This window comes from Physeter macrocephalus, chromosome 11 (assembly GCF_002837175.3).
Source record: "Physeter macrocephalus isolate SW-GA chromosome 11, ASM283717v5, whole genome shotgun sequence".
Lineage (NCBI taxonomy): Eukaryota > Metazoa > Chordata > Mammalia > Artiodactyla > Physeteridae > Physeter > Physeter macrocephalus.
In genome coordinates this window covers 7494595-7519613 of record NC_041224.1, presented here as the reverse complement: position 1 = coordinate 7519613, position 25019 = coordinate 7494595, and the positions used below count along the sequence as shown (strand labels likewise).

Sequence of the window (25019 nt, the reverse complement as noted above, 5' to 3'; positions counted from 1 at the left end):
AGGCATCTACCCGCCCCCCCCCGCCCCCCCCCCCGCCTTTATTTTCTTTCAGGTGCAAATAAATAGGAATCTCTATGAGCAAGCCTTAAGTTGACAAAATAGACAAGAGAAAACAAGTGGAAACTGCCCGTGGCAGATAAGACTCTCGGCTCAGTCTTCTACCCATGTGAGGATTGCACTCCTGAAATAAAACTTTGTAACAGATACAGAATTTTCTGCAATAAAATTCCCTGTGTACTTATTAAACTTTTCAGTTAAGCTTTAGGTGAATGAGAATTCAGGTTACTGAGTGGTGACTCAGTTGTAGTAGTCCTCTGGTGAATCATTTTGCAGTATGAGAGGATGCAGTAATCATATTTGAGAAGTTTTATTCATTAACAAAAGGTACCAAAATAAATTTAGCCGGGGTCACAGCGTTTAATTTAGTAGTATTACAATAATAACGACCATAATTAGTTTCAGATTTGCCTTCCTTCCCAGAGGACAAGAATTTTTAGTTTTTTGATGCCTATTTAAAGCATGAGAATGACAGGAAAATTAATGTCATGACCTTTAGAGCCTGTTTATGGTTTTTCCATGTCATACCCTAAAGGATTGGGGGAGTAGTGTGCGTCTAAAATAAACCACTTAGTAGGACAAGTAAAAATTGGGTTAATTGGGTTCACCTGATCCTCAGCTGGTAGCACCTCCGTCAAGACCCCATTTCATATTAGACAGAGGAGCACGCTTTTTACACTCTAAAATTATCTCTTAAGCTGCACCTGTTACATTCTGTGATGTCTTGAAAAGAAAAACAATTTTAAAAGGACAGTTTTTCAAATACGTAGGATTTTTTCCTCCTACAACTTTATCTGGCTTGTCTGCTTCAATTAGGAAATCACTTTGTCCTTCCATTTTCACAGCAAAAATGCGCTGAACCCAGCGCGCAGGCGGCACTCCCTGACCCGCGTACCCACTTCCTTTGGGTGAGTCGGGGCAGCACTGACTATTTTTCCCTTTTCTAGTCCGTCAGGGGCTTCCCATAAACAATCACTCTTCTAGATCCTTGAGAGATGAAACTTGTTTTCATCTTATTGTCAGGGTTTGGGTGTTTCAACAGAGAGCAAGGTTTGTCTCTTCAACTAGAGTTGAGAAAACTATCTAGGCAAGCTGGACTCTCTGAAGCTTTTGGGTTAGTTGGTTGAACTAATTCTGTGGCAAATTCGGCAAATAGTGTTTTGGAAGGAGTCTCATACGTCGTTGGGTAAGTCAGTACAGCTTCCTTGAATGACAGTACGGCAGTGTCCATAAAAAGTTTAAATTGACCCAGAAATGTCTTACCCTGACTTCACCCTTCGGATGGACTTGAACGTGCCAGCTGGGCTGTGAACATAAGGGTGCAGACTGAAGCTTCGTGTGTAAGAGGAAGGCTGAGAACAGCCTCATTGTCAGTCGGTAGGTGGCTGGTTAATAAACTGTGGTTCTGCGCAATGAAATACTATACGGCCTTTGCAAAGAATGAAGAGGATCCGTAAGTGCTGACATGGAGAGCTCCTGAAAATATATTAAGCGAAAACAGAGCAGCAGGTATAATCTGCTCTAATTTGGGGAGGGGAGAACGGGTGATAGAGCATATTTCTACACATCAGCTTGTGTACACACAGACTGTTGCCGAAAGGATTTCCACAAAGGTGCCAAGAGTCGCCGCCTCTAAAGAGGGGAGCTGGCGGGGGTGTAAGTCGAGAGTCAGGCTTGTTCATTTTTCCTTCACTTTTTCTATGTCGGAGATAAGCACTGTATGTTAACCTAAGCGATAGACCAGCACCATCAGTGGCAGCGAATAAAAGAATAATTTAGGTGATGCTGCAGAGGTAGACGTGTGACTGGGATGTTCCAGGGAAAAGGTGAAAGTTTATTTTAGAAGAGGAAGACATCACCAGAATCATTCGTGAAGCAGTCCACACCCTCACAGGAACATGAAAAACTATGGAGCATAGATGAAGTTAGCAGGAAACAGAGCAGAGCTGGGGGGGGGGGGGCGGGTTGTTCGTTTGTTTGTTTGTTTTTAATTGAACAGTCACTGTAAAATTAATTGATGGGATTTTAATTCAGGGCAGAAACGGTAGAGAAGAAAAGAGCTAGAGATGGGAGCAGAGCTGAGAGGAGTGGGCTCCCTGGCAGTGCTGTGGGAGGGTGGAATTCCCAAAGACAGGCAGGCGGTAGAAATCGTTGTTGAAAGGACACCAAGTGGTCTGAGGTGATGTGACCAAGACTCCCTGGTGCTCAGCAGCCGAAAACGAATGTGAGGGCTCCGGAATGATCTTCAAAGTATATCAATTTCCCGTAAACCTGCTTAGTTTGGAGATGATTTTGTCACTGAAGGTAGACAAGAGTGGTGGAAATGATCATTTCAAAATAATGAATTAAATCCAAACGGTTAGAAACACTGCCACCAGACTGCTGGAAGGAAACAAAATGCTGACCGATTTCACAGCGTATCTCTATATCGTGGACGTGTAAGTGACAGCCTCTTTATTTGATAGTATTTATTTTACTGTCGAGTGTCATTTCTTACCAAATGGTGCAATTCTCTTTTGAAATGCTTTCATCTTCATCATGATGGTAAACTCACAGCCCAGAAGGATCCATCCTTTTAGCATTGAGAAGCCAGCCTGGAAATTCCAAAGATGCTCTGTTTGATGCAGAAAGAACCAAATGTTTTTCTTACATCTTTATCTTTTACATTTGAATAAATAAGGGATGGAAGAATGCCCGTTTGTTAAAACTTGCCTAAATCTTGGGTCTTTTTAGACTTAACTAAAATGCACTCAGGCCTTTTAACAGGAAAGCAGCATTGTCAGATTACTTCATTTATAGATAATTTTGGGAATCATTGTTTCCTACGACTTGTTATTGATAATTAATGACACTTAAAACAATGTTGATATATCTGAAAAGTCCCACACCTGCTACTAGAGAAACTGAAGAAACGAGGACATTTTTTACATTTACGTAAGATAATTTTTAAGTCATTTTAGGAGTGGTTCAGTCCTTCTAAAAACACAACCAGGCAATCTGCAGAGATCAAAGGAAATTTATTACTGAAAAAATTAACTTAGTCACTATGTGTCACTTTATAGAAAAGTAAAGTAATGGCAGAATTAATAAGATATTGCTTCAGATTTCAAAAATCACTATTCATTTAAAAAATGACTCAGAATTTTAGAAACTCATCTACTGAAAATAAAAGATTGAAATGGTATGAAAAGTACTAGATGGAACCGTGCTAGTATTGTTAAATAATTTCTAGCACTCTTATTTTTACAGGATTATTGACATTTATTCATTCAATAAGCGTGTATTAAACCTTATTATAAACCAGGCACTTCTAGGTTCTGGAAGTACAAAGATAAATACGGCATTGTCCCTGCCATCAGGAAACTCACAAAGTTAAGGGGAAAAATGGACAGATTTAAGCAGATGCTGCGTCCTAAGAGAGCCAGTCAAAGTGTGTTGAAAGGTAATGGACAGATCCGTAGAAATTTCTTGAATGGGCCAAGAAATTGTAGACATTGCAGAGGAGTTGAGTAGGAATTGTCTAGCAGGGCAGGGGCGAGAAGGCTGTTCATGAACTGTGGAGGCAAATGAGAGCGGCCTTTTGAGATGCAGCTGCTAACAAATGTAGCCACACAGGCCAGTGTGCTAAAGGCCTCGTGTGCTGGGCTGGGGAGGTCGGGCTTCGTCCGTGGACAAACAGGCAGCCACTGATGGACTTGAAGCACGAGGAAAACATTTTAATGGTTAGATCTGCATGAAAAGGACCCTTCACGGACTACTGGGTAAAGATGATAGTGGAACTCAAAGATAAAGTTAAGGAATTTTTCCAGAAAGAGCAAAAACAAAAGAGGTGAAACACGGGACTTCCCTGGCGGTCCAGTGGTTAAGCCTTCGCCTTCCAGTGCAGGGGGTGCAGGTTCAGTCCCTGGTTGGGGAGCGAAGATCCCACAGGCCTCGCAGCCAAAGAACCAAAACATAAAACAAGCAATATTGTAAAAAATTCAGTAAAGACTTAAAAAAAAAAAAAAAAAGGTCCATATCAAAAAAAAAAAAAAAATGGACTTTAAAGAAAAAGAGGTGAAACGTGAAAAGGGGAAAAAAAGTGTTAACAGTCCAGGGAGGGTAAACATCGGAATAAGAAGAGTTCAAGGGGAAAAGAACAGAGAAAAATAAATTAGGAAATCTTAGAAAATTAATTGAAGAAAATGTCCCAGGATCTAGAGTTTCCAGATTGAAAAGGGCCACCAAACACTTGGCAAATGGTTGAAAATAGGCTGAGAGACTTCATTGTGAAATTTCTAAACCTTGTTTCCATAGAGAAAAAAAGAAAAACAGATTGCATACAAAGGATCTCAAATAGCTTTGGATTTCTTAACAGCAACACTAGAAACCAGAAGACAGTGAAAATTTCAACCCGGACTTCTGTGCTCAGAAAAATTATTAAGCAAGATTTTTGTTGACTGAGAGATAAGAATAGAGATAAATCTTCAACCTTCACAGTGGGACACCAGGAGGTACTGCCTAACACTGACCAGTCAAGAAGTAAGATTATAAGCATGTTATGGACAGAATGGAGGTATAAATATAAGAAGAGTCAGCTCTAAGAATTCAAAGTGCTTGTTTCTGGGGAAGATAGATGAATAAGCTCTGGGGGTCTAATGTACAGCATGGTGATTATAGTTAGTAATACTATGTTGTGTTCTTAAAATCTGCCAAGAAAGTAGACCTTAAGTGTTCTCGCCGCCATTTAAGTGTTCTTACCACGGGGGGAAAAAAAAAAGTAACTATGTGAGGTGACGGATATGTTAATTAACCTGACTGTGGTAATCATTTTACAAAATATGCATATGTCACGTCATCACATTGTACACATTCGGTGTATACAATTTTATTTGTCAATTAATTATACCTCAGTAAATCTGAAGAAAATTTTTTTTTAATTTTAGGAGGCAGGAGCTGCATTTAGTTTCCAGGTAGCCAAGTGGAGCTGTGTAATAAGCAGAGAATATTTCACCCTGGAACCTGGGAACTAGAAATACAAATTTAGAGCTGTGGTTAGAGCCTTAGAAGTTGAAGTAATCTTACAGAAAATCTGTGAAGGGAAAAAAAAAACTAGGGTCTAAGGCTAGAATATATTTTCCTGGTAGATTTTTATTAAGTTAGAAGAATGCCCTCCTAAACACTATACCCTGCCTAGTTCAGTCATATGTGGAACATATGTGAAAGAACACAAATATCTATATGTGCTTGCATTTTACGAGGGTAAATGATTAGATCTTACAGGTGAAAATGATGTTTGTATTTCTAAGTATATGCTAGTATATTCCTTTTTTTTCTTGGAAAAAACAAATGAACTTTTTTGCCAACTCAACAGTAACTTTTTTTTTTTTTTCCTTTTGGAAGAATCCCGCAGAACTTTACTACCATATATAATACCCTGTTTTTTGAATAGTTTTTTTTTTTTTTTTACATATTTTCAACACATAGTATTCTAAGTTTAATCCTTTCTTCAGCCAAATGGGTAAAATAGTATTCTCTCTCCCTTTCTAATTCAGGGAAACTAAAAGACAAAAAGAATCAACGACTTGTTCAAGCTCACAGAAGTTTCAATTAAAAACATAAATTTTCGGGGCTTCCCTGGTGGCGCAGTGGTTGCGCGTCCGCCTGCCGATGCAGGGGACGCGGGTTCGCGCCCCGGTCCGGGAGGATCCCACGTGCCGCGGAGCGGCTGGGCCCGTGAGCCATGGCCACTGAGCCTGCGCGTCCGGAGCCTGTGCTCCGCAACGGGAGAGGCCACAGCAGAGGGAGGCCCGCGTACCGCAAAAACAAAAACAACAAAAAAAACATGCATCTCCCGACTCGGTTCACCGACCCTTCCACAACTTCTTAACACATTGCACAGTCGAGGTGGGGCTGACACGTGGTCCTGAAAATGAAGGGTCAGTCTAGTCTTTTCGGGTTTTGGCTTGGGGTACGGCAGTGAGCGTGCCGCAGAGCGGCTGGGCCCGTGAGCCATGGCCACTGAGCCTGCGCGTCCGGAGCCTGTGCTCCGCAACGGGAGAGGCCACAGCAGAGGGAGGCCCGCGTACCGCAAAAACAAAAACAACAAAAAAAACATGCATCTCCCGACTCGGTTCACCGACCCTTCCACAACTTCTTAACACATTGCACAGTCGAGGTGGGGCTGACACGTGGTCCTGAAAATGAAGGGTCAGTCTAGTCTTTTCGGGTTTTGGCTTGGGGTACGGCAGTGAGTATCTGGTGAGACCACCTTCGCAGTAGGTCTAAAATTAGGGGAAGTGGGACAACCCAGACTTTCCGCAACGCTCAGTAGAAAAGAAGTTGCCTTGGAGGGACTTGAACGAACGAGTCCCCCAGGACAACTCTGTAAAGCATTTTACTGTGTCAGTGACTGACATTAGGAAATATCTGAATTTAAAGAGACCCTTTTTTTAAAAACCTATTTATTTATTTTTGGCTGTGTTGGGTCTTCATTGCTGCGTGTGGGCTTTCTCTAGTTGCGGCGAGCGGGGGCTTCTCACTGCGGTGGCTTGTTGCGGAGCACGGGCTCTAGGCGCGCGGGCTTCAGTAGTTGTGGCACGCGGGCTCAGTAGTTGTGGCTCGCGGGCTCTAGAGCGCAGGCTCAGTAGTTGTGGCGCACGGGCTTAGTTGCTTCGTGGCATGTGGGATCTTCCCGGACCAGGGCTCGAACCCGTGTCCCCTGCATTGCCAGACGGATTCTCAACCCCTGTGCCACCAGGGAAGCCCAGAGAGGCACTTTTTTATTGAACTGATTAGCAGTGTTCAACCACTCAGGGGAGGAAGAAGATTGTCAAATACATTATATTAATGCCAATATTAATATAGGCAGTTAAGAATTTTCTAAGTGGATCAAAACTCATTCTGTAGATTATCTTTCACCTTTTCTAATCCTTTTGTGCCAATTTCAGAATTTTATTATTTGTTTCTTAAATCAGACAGATTGAGATGGGAATAAGCATTTATTATAACTGAGCAAATGACTGCTACTATTAGTCAGAATCTGGGTACCATAAGATTACATTATTTTTGGAAAATTTAGCTTTAAGGTATTGGGATCCTCTCATTTATATAAAGATCTTGAGAAACTTGAATTCCATCTATGCTTTAAAAAGTTATTTTTTTAAATCAGTGAAATATAGTACAACTACTTTAAAAACAGGCAGTTGCCTATAAAGTTAAACCACTCGGCAGTTTCACGCTAGGCAGTTTCACCCGAGAGATATGAACATGTTTATCTACGCAAAGACTTGGTCACAAATATTTATAGCAAGTTTATTCATGAGAGCCAAAAACTGGCAACAACTCAAATGCCCAACCATGGGTGAACGGATGAGCAAATTGCACTAGAGTCATAGGATGGAATACCATTTAGCAATAAAAAGAGATGATTTACTAATACGTACAATAAAAGAATGTATACTGTTTGATTTATATGAAATGATATGAAATTCTAGAACAGGCAAAACTGATTTATGGTGACAGAAAGCATCAGTGATTGCCTGGGGCCAGGGAAAGGGGGTGGGGATGGATCATAAAAAAACACAAGGGGACTCTTTGAGGTAATGAGAGAACTTTTTGATGTTAATGTTCTATATTTTCTTGTAATGTATCTGGGATTTGTTTTAATCGGGTATGGTAGGGTTACAGACACAGAGACAACTGCCTTTGAAAGAAGAATTTATTACTTCCAGTTCCCAAGAAAGGGGGTGTGCCAGGCATTCAGGGCCACATGGGGAAGTTCCAGGGTAGGAGGGATGGGAAAGCATGGCCTAGAGCCTTTCTTGTGGCCTCCCTGGGAAAGGTGAAGCAGGGTAAAACAGTTGAGGATTGGCTAGTTCGAATGATGTCAGTGGTTACAGCGTCTACGGTAGTCCTAGCTGTCCAGTGCCTGGCCCCGGGGTGATTGAAGCCAGGGGAAATACTGGCTTGCTGTGTAAGCGTTCCGTAAAGGAAGGGGGTGGGGATTTGGACTTTGCATTGAAAGGTGTGCTCTCCGGGGGCGGTTTGCTCTCTCTAGGATTACCTAGCCCTGGAAGGGGTACTCTGTCCAGCCAGCCGGGCCCCCGATATGTCCAAACATCATCAAATGGAGAAAAAAAAGAATGTAATTACTACATGGGTATATACGCGTTTATGTGTGTGTGTGTGTGTTTGCTGTATGTAGATTATGCCTCAATAAAGCTGATTTGAAAAGTTTTTTTTAAAAATAGTGAAATATAATGGGCGCATGAAATTAAACAAGGTAGGAGAATTCATCCTCAAGTGCATTAAACATTTTCGGACAATACCCAGGTTTATAAAAGAACAAGAGCAGCATTGAATACTTCATAGGTACAAGTCCATTCAGGCAGTTCCTTCCTTTCCCTCTCTGTGTTATGACTATTTCCTTATTACAGTAAAAGAAGGGTGGCTTTTTCACTTACATGATGTCTGGGGTTATGCAGCCTTGCTGAGGCCTTTCCTGCCATGCTGCTGAAGTATACCATGAGTGGTTCTTCGGGCTGTGGACAAAAAAGCCTTCAGTCAGCTTCTCCTTCAACGTTTTCAGTGACAGAGTTCAGCATTTCAAATAGCATGTTATGGAGTAGGTGCCGGAGTTGAACGTCAGTAGTCATGAGAAGCTGCTTCCTCGCATCCAGCTGAGGTTTGCTTCCTTGTCACTTGTCTCCCTTCCTGGTCTGACTGCTGCCCACTGGAGTTACCTAGTGTCCCTCGAATCCTTCCTGCATGTAACTTCCCTTCAAATATTTCAAGATGACTATTGCTTTCCCCTGAATTCTCTCATTTCCCAGGTTCACTCCTTTCCCATCTTCTCTAAATCACTTTTCCCCTATTACTTCATTCCCATTCTTTGTTTCACTGATTTTCCTTTAATTCTAGTTTCCAGCAGCAAACCTTCTCTCTGTATTTCCATTGACTTGGTATACACTTGTACAGGTGTTCATGAGACAGAAAAATGGAGGAAAGATGGAGGGGAAGGGAGACTGAATGCAGTGGCACCGGAGCATGTATATGAATTTAGGGACCAGACACACTTGGAGAATTGGCTCTGGCTCATCCAAGTGACCTTGAGCACGTTACTTAATTTCTTTGGGCCTCAGTTTCTTGACCGTAAAGATGAGGACAGTGCTGATTCCCCGGTGAGGATGAGAAGAGGTGTGTGTGTGTGTGTGTGTGTGTGTGTGTGTGTGTGTGTATTACTTTGTAGGTCCAGCCTATAGCAAACACTTAGTGCAGAAGAGCTATAGTGTAGAATACAGTGGAAGGGAAGGTGTCTTCTGTAGATTCACCAACTCTGGCTCTAGCCTCAAACCTAAAATCTGTGGGACAGTCCCTGTGCAATGCTTTCAAGTCCAGAGCCACGAGATCACCATAGAATCAAAACTGAAGGAAGGCCTGGGAGAAGAACAGCTTCCCAATCAATAGGTTAGTAGCGTTATCTTCACATATAAAGAAGAGCCTGTTACAAATGACCCAGAGTTAGACACCCAAAGACTTTATTACCTTTTTAAATGTTTTCATGTTTCAAGTGTTTCTGACCAGTTTCATTATATTATGGCACTTATCTGAATGACAGTGTTTATTCTTTAGGAAATAGTTCTCTCGAAATAATTCCCTAATACTAATCAGTTAATATTAAGTTCCCTTAATAATCTAGAGTAACATCCGCATTGTAGCTCTCTGGATGGTGCCTACGTACACACACAAGAGCATGCACTTAAACACATACTCACGCTCTGGGTTAATGGTAAGAAGCTTACTGAGCATAGAGCAAACAATTTTCATTTATTCTGTAAGATTCTTTATCTAGATGTGTTTTTAGGAAACTTGTCAAGGCGGTATAGCAAAGACAAGGAAAGATGTGCTGTAGGTTTCCTCAGCCAGGAATAAATGGAAGATTTCCATTTCCAGCACCATCAAGTTGTCACTTCTCAAGTAACCAATTCACCTAATTTTCACTTTTAATCAACTCTGTTTAAATGTGACATATAAACTAAAATTAAAAGTAACTGTATGAGTGATTTATAAAGCATATTATATTAAGTCTTGCTATAATTGATAGCATTCACTCATTGTGTTCTTTAATTTTTGTTCCTTTCCAATAGGTTTTTCTACTTAACGTACTTTTCAGCATTTAAGTAGGAAAAGCCAGGTTATAATTATCAGAGATTCTCTAGACTGTGAAGGACAACAGTGGCTGCTAGTGCTGTTTCATAGTACCTTGAGTCAAGATGCCCGTTGACTTTGCTTGTGTGATATTTGAAAAATACTGATACATCTTATATGACTTTTTAATGCATCTTTCCTGTAGAACATTTATATAATGGCCTTTTATTTCCAGCCCAATCAGAAGGTGAGATATTATGATTATTCAGGTGTTTTCTTTAATATGCATCTGCTGTATTTATTGTACTTTTTTTTGTTTTTCATAATTACAGTGGAATTAAATACAATCATGCTTTACATGGCAGAAGAAGATAACAGACTCCATTTGAGTGAATTTTCTACTTTAAATACCAAGATATTGTGGGTGTACAGTTGAGATTATTTTACTGGCAATCCTTATCTAATATAACAGTCCAAAGCAATTAAAATAAAAACTTGATTTTTGTTTTGCTTTTTTTCAGTTGCAGAGATAGTACTTGTTCATTGGGGAAACATAGCAATATGTCCGTAAGCATAAGAAGGAAAGTTTAATAACAGTTTAATTCCTCACTCAGAGATAGCCACTTTTAACATTTGGCAGCTTCTCCTAAGTTGGTTACAGAGTGGTACAGTAACCAACTCCTCTCATATAAAAATGTGTGGCAAACATTTTTCAAATTTTTAAATATTTTAAGAAACAGTGTTTGTAATAGTTTCATTATAAAAATATATCCTAGGGCTTCCCTGGTGGCACAGTGGTTGAGAGTCCGCCTGCCGATGCAGGGGACACGGGTTCGCGCCCCGGTCCGGGAAGATCCCACATGCCGCGGAGCGGCTGGGCCCGTGAGCCGTGGCCGCTGAGCCTGCGCGTCCGGAGCCTGTGCTCCGCAACGGGAGAGGCCACAACAGTGAGAGGCCCAAGTACCGCAAAAAAAAATATATATATATATCCTAATTGACTTGGTGTATATCTTAAATGGTACCCTGAAGAATTTTAAAAAGATAATGAGAATGATGATAGTGAAGATGGTAGTATATAGCTTTGCACATTATCATGATTTTCTGAAGTGGAAGGAAGCTCTAGATTAAAAGGAATGCAGAACTTTAAGGCTCAGGGTGCATACTGCAAAAATACCCCCCAAACACTTTGCATGCACCTCTCTGTAGACTTTTTCCAAGCATGCATTGCTTTGTCTTTTTTTATTTTTGCCATTTTTTAGGGAAAAATATTTAAATTTTTTTTTTTTAATTTACGTTTCTTTGGTTATTAGTAAGGCTGGACATTCTAATAATTTACTAGTTTGACTTATATAAGTCTGCTAGTTTTATGGAGTGCTTTCTCATTCTTATTAATTTGTTTATGACAGACCTGAGAGTGCAAGGACCATTTCTACCATATCCTTGCATAGTTGCACCTCAAAGACTGTTTGTTAAATAAGTGGGTGACTATATATCTATTGTAAATCTTCCATTTTTTCCCAATATTTGCCTTAATTTTTGACAGCTGTATTAAGGTGTAATTGACATACAATAAATTACACGTATTTAAAGTGCGATGTGGTATGTTTTGCTATATGTATGTAACACCCATGAAGCCATCGCCACAATCAAGGTAGTGAATGTATTCTTCACGCTAATAGGTGGATATATGTTCGTTGTGCCCAGCTGTAGGCCCTTCCTCCCAATTCTCTGTCTTCCTGTGCTCAGGCAACTATTAATCAGCTTTTCATTCCTACAATTTGCATTTTCTAAAGATTTATAAAAATGAGGTCATAAAATACGTACCCTTTCTTTATCTGGCTTCTTTCATACAGCATGATGTTTTCGCAGATTCATTCATATCGTAGTGTGGATCAATAATGTATTCCTTTACGTTGCTGAGGAGTGTTATGTTGAATGGATATACCACAGTTTGTTTAACTGCTCACCTGCTGATGAACATTTGGGTTGTTTCTGGTTTGGGGCTACTATCAATAAAGCTGCCGTGAACATTCTTTGTATATATGTTTTCTTTTCTCTTGGATAAGCGGGAAGGAATTGCCTGGATCATATGATAGGTGTATCTTTAACTTATGAAGAAAACGCCAAACTATTTTTCACAGTAATTGTACCATTTCATGGTTACCACCAGCAGTGTAAAAGACTTCCACTTCCTCTACATCCTTGCCAACCCTTGGTATAGTGTTTTCTTTTTTTTTTATTTTAGCCATTCTAATAGGTGTGTGACTTTCACTTACATTTGTGGTTTTAACTTACATTTCTGTAATAACTAATGATGTTGAGCATCTTTTTGTGTCCTTGTTTGCAAGCCATATCTTTTTTGGTGAAGTATCTCTTCAGATCTTTGGCCTGTTTTTTTAAATTGCATGTTTGTTTTTTTATTATTGAGTTTTGAGAGTACTTTACTCTGGATATAATGTCTTTACATATTTATTATTTGCAATTATTTGCTTTCACTATGCAGCTTGTCTTTTCCTTCGTGTAATAGTTTTTTAAAGAGCAGAAATTTTTAATTTTAGAGTCCAACTTATTAGTTATTTTGTGGATTATGCTTTAGATGTCCTATCTAAGATGTATTTACATGATGAAAAGCCACAGTGTTTTAGAAGTTTTGTAGTTTTAGGTTTTACATTCAGGTGTATGTTGCCTTTTGGATTTGTATGTGGTATGAGGTATATCTCAAAGTTTTGTTGTTGTTTGTGTATGGATATCCAATAGTCCAAGCACCATTTGTTGAAGTGACTATCATTACTGATTTCCCTCTGTACCTTCATGGAAAATCAGTTGGCCACATATGTATGGGTCTATTTCTGGACTCTCTAATAAGTCTTGAAATTAAAATAGTATTATCTGTTTGTCTTATTTTTTAAAATGATTTTGGCTACTCTGGGTTCTTTGCATTTCCATGTGAATTTACGAATAAGTTGGTTAATTTCTACAAAATGTCTATTGGGATTTTGATTAAGATTCCATTGAATCTATAACTCTTATTTGCAGTGAATTACCATTTTAACAATATTGAGTCTTCTGACCTGTGAACATGGTATATCTCTCCATTTATTTACATCTTTAAAAATTTCTCTCATCATTGTTTTGTAGTTTTCAGTGTTTCACATCTTTTATTTAGATTTACCCTTATTTCATATTTTTGATGTTGTTACAAATAGCATTTTAAATTTTAATTTCTGATTTATTGTTTCATTTCTGATTGTTACTAGTGTATGAAATGTAATTGATTTTTATATATTGATCTTGTATTCTTTAACCTTGTTAAACTCACTTAGTTATTTTTATAGATTCCATTGAATTTTCTATGTAGATAATCACGCCATCTGCAAATACAGTTTATGTCTTGTTTTCCAGTGAAGATGCATTTTATTCATTTTCTGCTTTACTGCATTGGCTAGAACTTCCAAAACAATATTGAATAGACGTGGTGAGAGCAGATATCCTTCTCTTAATTGTAAACTTAGAGGGAAAGCATTCACTTCTTCTCTATTGGCATGATGTTAGCCGTAGGTTTTTTCATAGATGTCCTTTACTAAGTTGGGGAAGTTTTCTTCTATTCTTACTTTTCTAAAAGATTTTTTTTAAAGGAATGAATGTTGGATTTGGTCACATGCATTTTCTACATCTATTGAGATGATCACATAGTTTTTCTTTTTTTTACTTTAATATGGTGAATTACATTGATTTTGAATATTAAATAAGTGTACATTCCTGGGATAACCCTACATGGTCAGGATGTGTTAATACTGTTGGATTTGATTTACTAACATCTTGTTTATAATTTTTGCATTTGTGTTAATGAGGGATATTGTCCGGAGATTTCTTTCCTTCTAGTGGCTTTTTGAGTGATTTTGGATTCTGGATAATGCTGGCCTCATAGAATTAGATACTTAGAATTCCCTCCTTTTCAGTTTTCTGGAAGAATTTGTGTATAATTGGTGTTATTTCTTCCTTAAATATTCAGTAGAATTCTCCAAAGAAACCGTTTGGGCCTAGAGTTCCTTGAGGGAAGATTTTTAACTAAAAATTCAATTTCTTTGAAAACACAGGGCTCACTTTTTGAGTGAGCTTTGGTAGTTTGTGTCTTTCAGGGTTAACTGTTCACTTTATTTAAATTATCAAATTTATTGTCGAAATGTTGTTTGTAATGGACCCTTATGTCTTTTTAATAGTGGTAGTCTGTAGTGATGACACCTCTCTCATTCCTGATATTGGTCATTTGTGTCTTCTTTCTCCTGATCAGTTGAGCTAAAAGTTTATCAATTTTATATATTCTCAAAGAATCTGCTTTTGATCTAATTGATTTTATCCATTTTTCTGTTGTCCATTTCACTTATTTTTTCTCTGATCTCTTATTTCCTTTCTTCTACTTACTTTGGGTTAATTGTACTTTTTTTTTTTAGTTTTTAAGGTGGAAACTGAGGCTTGAGACCTACCTTCTTTTCTAATATAGATGCTTAGTGCTCTAAATTACCCCGTGTACTGCTTTAATGGAATCATACAAATTTTGGTGTGTTATGTTTGCATTTCATTCAGTTCAAAACACACTCTAATTTTCTTTTTGATTTCTTCTTTGATCCACAGGTTATTTATAGGTGTGTGATTTAGTTACCAAATATTTGGAGATTTTCCAGATACATTTCTGTTATTTTGGCTTCTACTTTTATTCCATTGTGCTCAGAGAATATACATTATGACTTGAATCCTCTTAAGTGTATTGAGCCTTGTTTTTATGACCCAGAATATGGTGCCTTAATAAATATTTCGTGTGCATTTGAAAACAAGGTGTATTCTGTTGTATTGGGTGGAATGTTCTATAAATGTCAATTAGGTAAAATTGGTTTATAGTGTCATTCAAATCTCCAGAGTCCTTAATGATTTTCTGTCTGCTTCTTTTATCGATTATTGGTTAATTTTCTCCTTGCAGTTCTATCAGTTCTTGCTTTATGTATTTTGAAGCTCAGTTATTAGGGACATAAACATTTAGGATTTTTATAGCCTTTTGATGAGTTGGCCTTTTATAATTATGAAATGACCTTCTTTATGCCTGGTAATATTCTTTGCTCTGTAATCTACTTTTTCTGATACTAATATAGCCACACCACCTTTCTTCTGACTACTGCTAACATGATATATCTTTTTCCATTCTTTTACTTGTAATCTGTTTGTGTCCTTATATTTAAAGTGCCTTTCTCATAGGCAGCATGTAGTTGGGTCTTGCTTTTTTATCCAATCTATCTTTTAATTGGGATATTTAGATCATTTATGTTTAATATGATTATTGATATGTTTAGGTTTTAATCTATCATCTTGCTTTTTGTTTTCCATTTGTTCTACCTATTCTTTGTTCTCTTATCCTGTTTTCCCTTGAAAACTGAGTATACTTATGATTCCATCTTTTTGTTGTTGGCATATTAGATAACATTCTTTGTTTCGTGATTTTAGTTGTTACTTTGGGGTGTATAATATACATGTTTAACTTGTAACCTAGCTTCCAGTGATACTATACCACTTCACCTGTAGTCTAAAGAACCTTCCAATAGTATACTTACATTTCTCCCCTCTCTACATTTGTCCTGAAATTCTCATACATTTTATTTTTACATATGTTATAAACCCCACAATGCAGTGTTATTTTTATTTAAACCATTATATTTTAAAGAGATTTTATTAAGAAAAAAGCCTTACATGCTTATCATGTAGTTCTGATTTCTAGTATTGAAATCTTCCTTTCTGTATATAGATCCATATTTTAATCTAATATCATGTACCTTCTACTTAAAGGGCATCATTTAACATTCCTGTAGTGGGGGTGGGCTTGTGACGAATTCCTTTGGCTTTTGTGTATACAAAAATGCCTTTATTTCTCCTTTATTTTTGAAAGATACTTTCTGTGAACACAGAATTCTAGATTACAGATCTTTTTTTCTTCAACTACTTTAAAGATGCTGCTCTAATGTCTTCTTACTGGTATTGCCTCACTTTAAATCTTTCTTTTTTTCACTAGTTTTGAGCCATTTGGTCATGATATGCTTTGGTGTAGTTTTCATGTTTCTTGTGCTTTAAGTTTTTTGGGCTTTTTGGATCTGTTCATAGCTTTACTCAAATTTGGAAGTTTCTGCCACTATTTCTTAAAATAATTTTTCTGTCTTTCCATCTCTCTCTTCTCCAGTTACTGATATACTAGACTGCTTAAAGTTGTCCTAGAGCCCACTGATGATCTATTCATTTTTCTTTTACTCTCTTCTTCCTGAGTTTCATTTTGGATAGTCTCTATTACTATACCTTCAAGTTCACTAGTATTTTCTTCCGACATGCCTAATATGCTGATAATCCTATCCAGTGTATTTTTTTACCTTATATATTGTAGTTTACATCTCTGGAAATTTTATTTGGGTTTTTTTTTATATCTTTCCTGTCTCAACTTTTTGAACATGTGAAGTACAGTTATACATTTTATGATCTTGTCTGCTAATCCTAACATCTGTGTCAGTTCAGGGTCAGTTTTTATGATTTTCTACACTATGGCTCATATTTTCCTGCCTCTTTGTATTGCTTGATACTTCTTTATTAGATGTCAGACATTCTGACTTTTACTTTCTTGGGTGATGGATATTTTTGTCTTTCTATAAATATTCTTGAGCTTTGTTCTGAATATACAGGTAAGACACTTGGAAACAGTTTGATCCTTTTAGGTCTTGCTTTAAGATTTATTTTGTGAAAACAAAGAAATGTTTGATGTAGGACCAATTCTTCCCCTTTATTAAGCAAGATTACTCTTTGTACTCTACCCAGCGTTCTGTGAGTTAGGAGTTTTTTCAGTCTGACTTGTAAAACCAGACAGTATTCCTGTGAATACTTGATGGGAACCCTATTCATTGCTCTCGCTCTCTCTCTCCAGCTCTTTTCGTCATTACTCTGGGAATTTCCACCAGCTTTCTACCTTCCTGCACTGTGGATGATAGCGTTCACCTCATTTGTTTCCTGTCTCTCAAAGATCAGTCTTTGTGACCTAAGGTCACAACAATATTTCGAAATATTGTTTCGTGTATTTTGTCTGTGTCTTGGTTGTTTCAGGAAGGAGGGCAAACCTGGTCTCTGTTGTTCAGTCTTGGCTGGAAGCAGAAGTCATGCCCTTTTATTTTACCTAGTTTTCTATTTTAAAAACATTTAAAATTTTCAATGGAAAAATTAATCAGTCTTTACCTTAATGGCTTCTGTCTTTGGCATTGTGCTTAGAAACACTTCCTTGTTTGAAGGCTTACAAAAATATTTATATTTTTTCAAGGACTTATATTGTCTTATACATTCAAATAGTTTGTTAACATGGAACCCCGTATTCTAGACAATTTGGCAAGTTGCTAAAATGGAAGGGAAAACAGCTGTAATTATATCACCAAGAACAAGGCTAATATACATATTAACATATGTCCTGTCTTGCATTTTTCTGTGCCTTCGTTTTTTGTGTAGTTGTTATCCTCGTGTGTATGTCGTTTGGCGTGTGCATCCAGTACATTATATCATCACCATTTTCCATGTTGCTACGTAATCTTCAAAATTGCATTTTAATGACTGAATTATGTTTCATCAAATGATTATATTGCGGTTATACTGCCTTTACTTATGTTGTTAAACATTTTACTTATTTCTTAAGCAGAATCTATAAAACATAATTATCAGGCAGGGCATTTTTAGGGAACCTTAACTGCCTACTTGCACATTTCCCTGACCCTACGAGGGCAGAGAGGCAGGTGCAGGGCCCTCTCAGCGTGTCATCGCTCCCTCTTCACGCCCACACCAGTGCACTCAGTAAAAGCCTGTCTGTATAAAAGCTAGAAGGAAAATAAAAACTTCAGTTTCCCAATAGTTCAGTCCATTCCTTGTTGCTCGTATAGTTATAAATAAAAAGCTTGTAATTTATATTTTTCGTTTGTGTTAACATGGCATCACGGTTATTTTCTAATTATTATTTGTACTTGGTTATTTTTAGGCAAATTGTTATTCAAGTCAAAGACATCATAATGCAGAGTGCTTTATCAGTACCACCAAAAGATCAAGGTAAGATAAGCCATGCCAGGGAAACCGGTAATGTGCGTGTCGTAAAGAGTTTTAACTAATGCATTTAACGTCACTGTCCTCTAACCATAAGGTGACTTATTTCCTGGAACTAAGAACAAAAAATCCAATTACATACGAAAGTTGATTTCTTTTGGTAAATTACTTGAGTGTCTGTGGATTCCTGGTTTATCAGACAACATCCCCTTTACTGAGAGCAGGCCATCTCATTCCACATAAAACTCACAGACCCCAGCACGTCAGCTGGCAATTTAGCTGGCGCTCACAGATGTCAAATGAAGTTACAGGGTATTGGCTTTAATGAAGCAGAATGACGTGTGTTCTAGTGAGGAGGGTGTGTGTACAGTATATATATTCATGCACACGTATGCACACACAACACACACGTAGAGAGAGAGAGGATGTTCGCTTATACATTTTTGACCTATTTCTTCCCATATACCCATTTAACAAAAAGAAACATAAAAGAAACCGTTTCCCCTCCATATGAATTTTTAAAAAGAAAATCATGGGGTTTTTTCAGCAAGAGCCCCTGGACCTTTCAGGAAGGCCGTTTACAGGTGGAGATAGAGTCATTTCTGAATAAAGAATAACTAAGTTTCCCTCAGTATAAATGGCACAGTCTAACCTTTAAGAGGAATTCAAGTCTTTCCCCGCCTCTACTGACTCTCTTCCCTACAGAAGGTTTGATATGTGTGTGAGAAAAATAATGCCTTTAAATGGTTCAAAACTGGGCTTTGTCAGTGGAAGGTGTAACTGTTAGTGAAAGGAGGGCGTGTGCTTTAAGGACCCCTGAGCTGGAGAAAACACTCCTGTTCGCTCTGCCAAAATGAAAGGTGGTGGCGTAACTGTGAAGAGCGTGGCGTCTGCCTGAAAGTCGTTCGTGCCCCTGAAGTGCCTAAGCTTTCGGGTGTACATCACTTGACCTTAACTTTCTCATCTATGAATCTGTAAAATGAAGAAAGTAAGCCCTGCGCTCTAGCTGATGTGGGGATTAAAGGAGGTAGTACATGTAAATCACCCTGCACACCGCGGCCCGCGGAGCGGGCCCTCGTGAGGTGACAGCGGCTCTTGCTCTCGGGGTGGTTATTAACACGTGGGCCCTGTCCGCCCGTGGAGGCCCACGCAGGGAGATGGGCGCGGCTGCCTCCTGCTGGGGATGCCTCGCCGCCTTCCAAGGCCACGCGTGATCCAGGGGCGCTCATGGGAAGCGAACGCAGAGCAGACCCCCGGCTGGTTTCTCATCCAGGCCCGTGGCCAGAGGGAGAGTAAGAGCCCTTGAGAATCGCACACGTCCTAGCCCCAGACACTAGGGCAAGAGAGCGGCCGGGGGGAAAGGGGGACGGAGAGCAGAGCAGGCCCCCGCTAGAAGTTAGAAGTGTGCGCGCCCGCGAGCGTTTCGGTATGTGTCCCCTGGGGGATTTCTGCCCTTGTAGCTGATCAGGGTCCAGGCTGGCCCGACCTCCTGCCTCTGAGCAAGCGAGGAGAGGTGTGGCTGCTTAGGAGAAAGAGTGTTGGACTGAGCGTCCGGAAAGCCGGGTCCCGTCCCGGATATAGCTCCAACCAGCTGTGGGCCGCCAGGCGAGTTATTTTGCCCCTAAGCCTGGCTTTCTTACGAGCGAAGCCAGGATTCCTTGCCGTTCTTTCCCAGCTCTAGCAGGTTATGAGTCAGGGTGAGTAACTAAGCAACGAGCTGCTGGGCTTCTGGCTGACACAGGGAAGTAAAGCTTGTCTCCACTCACACCTCTTGCCTGCTTTGCTCTCCTCAAGGTTTACTTTGCTTTGGTTTTGTGTCTTCCTCTCTGAGCTGCTGTGTAAGCTTAGTTATTACCTCCTTTGACTCGACCAAAGTATAAGATGCCCTCAAGCCTAGCGAGGATTCAGCAGCTCTCACAAATTCTGCATCAGTCTTTCCTGGGACCAAAGGTGTGTAAGCCCCAAACCCGGAATTTGACAGAGAAAGAGATATAATAACTAAAAGATCTCAATTAATCGAGGGCCGTAGTGTAATAGTCACTCTACCTACAACTTGACATCCATTGTTTTATTTAATGCTCACAGTGTTCAATATAATCTTTATTTCTGTGGTTCAGGGAGATTAGATTTTTTTTTTACCAAGGTCACAACCAGTTCAGTGACTGAGCTAAGATTTGAACCTAGATCCATCAAAATCCAAGACTGTTTGTCCCCTGTGTCATACTGTAAATTTATAAAGAAGATCTCGAATCTATTTTTAGATCATCCCCCTTTTTCTTCTCTGATGAAACATTGTGCTTAATTAAATATATGCCCGCTTAAAGCTATTTCAATCCAAAGTAAGCAGAAATTAGAATTTGTATCGTGGGAAATTATATCGGTAAGGAAAACTATGAGACCTAAGAATTGCCCGGTTATTCGTTAATTTACTCATTTATCAAATGCTTTCTGTGTGTCCTGGACTACCATTAATATTTTTTAACAAAGAAAAATGCCAGATTTTTAAATTATGATTCTGTTTTCATTTCTTTCATCAAATATAATCACTTAAGGGACATGAGAAGTTTGCTGATCACATGTCATTCATTAATTAAGTGCTGAGTGATTTATGTAATGAACTATTGATGGCTGTCTATAAATTACAGTACTTTCAAATTTCAGACTTGTAAGCACACGCGCGCGCACACAGGCGCACACGTGCACATTATACACGTTAACGTATGAAATTCAGGTAGGACGTCACAGCAGAGTTGTGGAGCTTAAGAAAATCCATGGCATCATACATGACACTATCTTCTAACAAAATTACATACAGTGCAAGCAGATTTAATGATCACCAAGACAGTACTTACCAGGAACTATGCCAGATGCTATGAGGGATCCAAAGATAAATCAGACAGAAGCCTGCGCTCTTACAAAACACAAAATCCTAGCAGAACAGCAGACATGTGTGTAATTAACCAGAATAAAGCATGACAAATGCTGTATTAGACCTGAGTGTGACGTACTTGGAGAACAGTTGGTTGAGCCAGGAGTTTGAGGCTGGTCAGGAAACACGACAGGAGGTAGCGTGTGCTCAGGATGTGAGCACAAGTGTAGAAGTCAGTCAGGTGGGGTTTAGGGGTCACGGGATGTGGATTAAAGCTGGGAAAGAACTAGAGGAAACGAATTAGAAATTCCAGGGCCTTCTATTTAAATGTTTCCTAATTTTGGATAAAGAAATTAACATTGTAACATCACTCAGATAATTTGTACTATATTAAAAGCTTTCCGTTATAATCGTGTCGTTATGATCCCTTTCTGCGTAAAAGTATTACTTGTAGAATCTCCAGAAGTTCGTCAGACTTATTTTGTTACAATTGTCTACCTTCTCATGCATTCAGGATTTGGAGATAGGGTTTATGGTTGTCCCATAACTTTCTTTTTTTGTTTGGTCTTTTCAAATGATAAGCTAATAAAAATGTAAGGACATGTATTTTGTGTTGGAAAACAGCAAATTGTAGCAAGTGATAAACCATGTTTTGGAAAAAAAAAAAAAAAAAAAGGCATGAAAACAACATGATAAGGCCAACTACAGTCGTAACTTCCACTTTAAATTTGTTGAAGGAAAGAAAACCACCACAGTGATTGAAAATGCAAAGGCATTGATTTACTTGCCAGATGAGGAAACACACAAGTGAGCAGCCTTGCCAAATGGTTCTGTTAGAGGGACAGTTTACGTTTGTTATGCGCCAGGAAGAAGTTGACTGTAGTTGTGCCAGTTAAGGATTCTCTGAAGTGAGCACCTTGGAGAGGGAAGGATGAGTGTCAAGTCCCCACACAGTTCATTAACACAAGTCCCACTGTTCATTGGTCAGAGAAGAGTCTTAGGTCCAGGGAGGGTCTGTTTTGCTGGAGCCATTCAAACCTCTTAGATAGTCGCCAGCTTCGCAATTCAGTTTTGCCATTTCCTAGGCAAGTCTGCTGTGAGTAGAAAGGTCTTAGAGGTCTTCTAACACTTTTCTCGGCTCTGTCATAACATTTGTATAGTTTAAACATAGTTATCAAATTGTGAGTGCTATTTTTATTCAGTGAGAGTGAGAATAAATGGCGCTGAGAAAATGGCAGATGCTTTGAGGCGTCTTACTTCTTTTGAGTAAGAAGTAGTGGGTCTTAATGACCCCCTTCAGAAACACTGCAGTTAGCTAAACACGCTCTGTACCATGCCTACTAATTTTCAAAACCTGTGCATTATTTAACTGTGAAGCCAATAGCCATTACTGTCTTTCATGTGAATTCAGATTTGGAGCTGTGGGAAAATAAAAACAAACCTAGATTTTCTGATTCAGTGAAATACTTTAAAAATAATCGTGGCACAGCCTAAAAATATATTCTTATGTCTTACAGACTTAAAAAGCTGTACTTACATCTTACAGAAATAAACATTTTCAGTATTAGTGAATATAGAATTTTTGAACTCAAGGAACACTTGGGGTAGGTAGTTAATAATGTTCTTTTTTTTTAAGTTTAGGAAAATGATCTTACTTATTTTAGACTCAGTATCTGTTGGGTTCTTTATGTAAACTTCTTAATGAATTTTCTGTCTTTGGTGGGCTTTAAGGCATCCTGGCATGTAGTGGTTTCTCAATTACATATTACATTTTGTTAAAAGTGCTTTAAACTCTCAAACACTTTTTTAAAAAATCATATTACTCAGATGCTATGAAAAGATTTTAATCTTTGTTTTTTATGAAACACCAAGCTGAAGTTGTCAAGTCTATGTGTTCACTTAACAAATATTTATTGCCTTTGGAGGGGCAATGAGCAAGGAGCAAAGGGGGGAAAAAGGAAAACCAAACTAAGCTCTACTGTCTTATAGCTCAGTTTCAGTAAATAAAACTGGGCTGTCTATCCAAGCAGGAGTTGACCTTTCATGAGGATTCAACCTAAGAATGGCTTATTGTCTTGTCATCTAACTAAAGTTTCACCCTTGGAACGTGGTATTGGAGATGTTTCCTAAGCTCCTTTCCTGTCTTTTGTCCTCCCCTTCCGTCTCAGTCTGGGGAAAGAACACCAGGCTAAGAGCTGGACAGCTGAGCTCTGGTTATTCTTCTGCCCTTCTTTCTAGGCTCTGTGAGCTTGGGTAAATCTGTGAGCCTCAGTCCTTTCATCTTTCAAATGGGTATGTTAATTTTGCCCTGACACGGTCCAATGAGATAAGGTACTGTGATTCTCGTCATTTGCAGCCATCACATTCTGTAAAGTCACCACAAACACTGAATTAGCTAATACCGCACCATGGCTCCTACGGGAAATGCAGGGTTAGGTTTCCTGTGAGCCTTTGGTCATTTTCATCAGCTGTCAACACAGACCCTGGCTTTATGTGTGTTTCTGTTTAAAGACACCTCACTGAACGTATCTTGTTGATTCCTTGACATTAATTGGCCTCACAGACGCAGCATTATAACTCATGCCTGAACAAAGCTTATCGAACACACGTATTTTTTTCCATGAGGCACATCAGACTCTTCTAATGCTTAGGAACACTGCACAGGCATATCAGCACTATGCTCGAGGGCTGTTTTAAACAGTGAAATCACTAACAAAAAGGAAAAAAAAATTTTTAATGTGGTGCCAAATAACTGCAAAAAGGACACTTGTTTACAGTATGGGAGCTGAAACAAGGCAGAGCATCAACTACCGCTAGGAACTTGACACACACTTTTTGCCTGTGCATGTCTACGCATGACCACGACAGTGCCACCAGTATGGATTTGGGGGTTGCAAATAAACTTTAGCAGGCAGGTGAATATGCACAAATACAGAATCTGCAAGTGAGGCTCAACCACGTATGAATGCACTTCGTAAACTCTTAGAGCGCAATATAAATCGCAGAGTCAGTTACAGAATAAAAGTTCTTTTGGAACGCAGATATAATAACTTTGTGTAAAGTTGATATGATCGGTGTCAAGTTAATCAGGTAATAAGTATACTATTTGAACGTGACCACAAGTTCTTAGCTCAGTAAAGCTACAAAGACAACTCTTGCTGTGAACTCTGGCTCTTCAGTGCTCACATTTAATACACAGTAGCAAGGAGAAGCACTGTAATTTGATGCTTTGCCCTTAGTGGTTAAGGTGGCTTTGTGACCTCATTAAAGGCGGGGAGGGGCATTCCCTATGTTTAACCAAAATATTATGTTTCTAAATATGTGACATTCATATGGAAACGTTTTGATCTTAACTAGCGGTGTAAGTGCTCTTCTTGGGCTTTTGGTACCATTTTATGTTGCAGACCAAGTACAAATTGACATTTTCAAGCTGGTTTTGGTTAACTCCTTAATGTTGGAAATTGGAACTTTCCAATGTAATAACCTCTGCAAAATACTGCTGTATTAGTATGTTACGCTGTTGACAGAAGTACAAATGGAAAACACACACATACCTATAGAAATTTCCTTGTAGAACAAAATGGAAATGACTTGGGTGGCCTAAACCTTACCAGGTAGACCTCATATTGGGAGTTATTCTCCTATTTGAGATAAAATACTAGAGTCTGGAATATTCTTTTTAGTAAATTCGGTTTATGAGTATCTCTGTTGTTTGAAATAGCCAGATTTCCACTGCTTAAAAAGCAGGCTAGGGCTTCCCTGGGGGCGCAGTGGTTGGGAGTCCGCCTGCCGATGCAGGGGACGCAGGTTCGTGCCCCGGTCCGGGAGGATCCCACGTGCCGCGGAGCGGCTGGGCCCGTGAGCC

General features: G+C 39.0%; 1 protein-coding gene across 24 annotated transcripts in view; it reads left to right on the top strand.

The window, feature by feature from the left end:
• Window positions 1–25019, top strand: part of ZNF438 (zinc finger protein 438) — a 222298-nt gene that overhangs the window by 137434 nt on the left and 59845 nt on the right. For 23 of the 24 annotated variants that reach the window (XR_003681733.1, XR_003681745.1, XR_003681746.1 and 20 more), the window contains exon 5: window positions 18224–18291. Coding sequence is in view for 1 of the 24 variants with exons in the window: in XM_028495239.2 (XP_028351040.1) it covers window positions 18224–18329 (106 nt within the window). In the remaining 23 variants the exon portion in view is untranslated. Of the gene's footprint in view, window positions 1–18223; window positions 18330–25019 lie in introns of all 24 variants that reach the window. The other variant, XM_028495239.2, reaches the window with a different exon arrangement.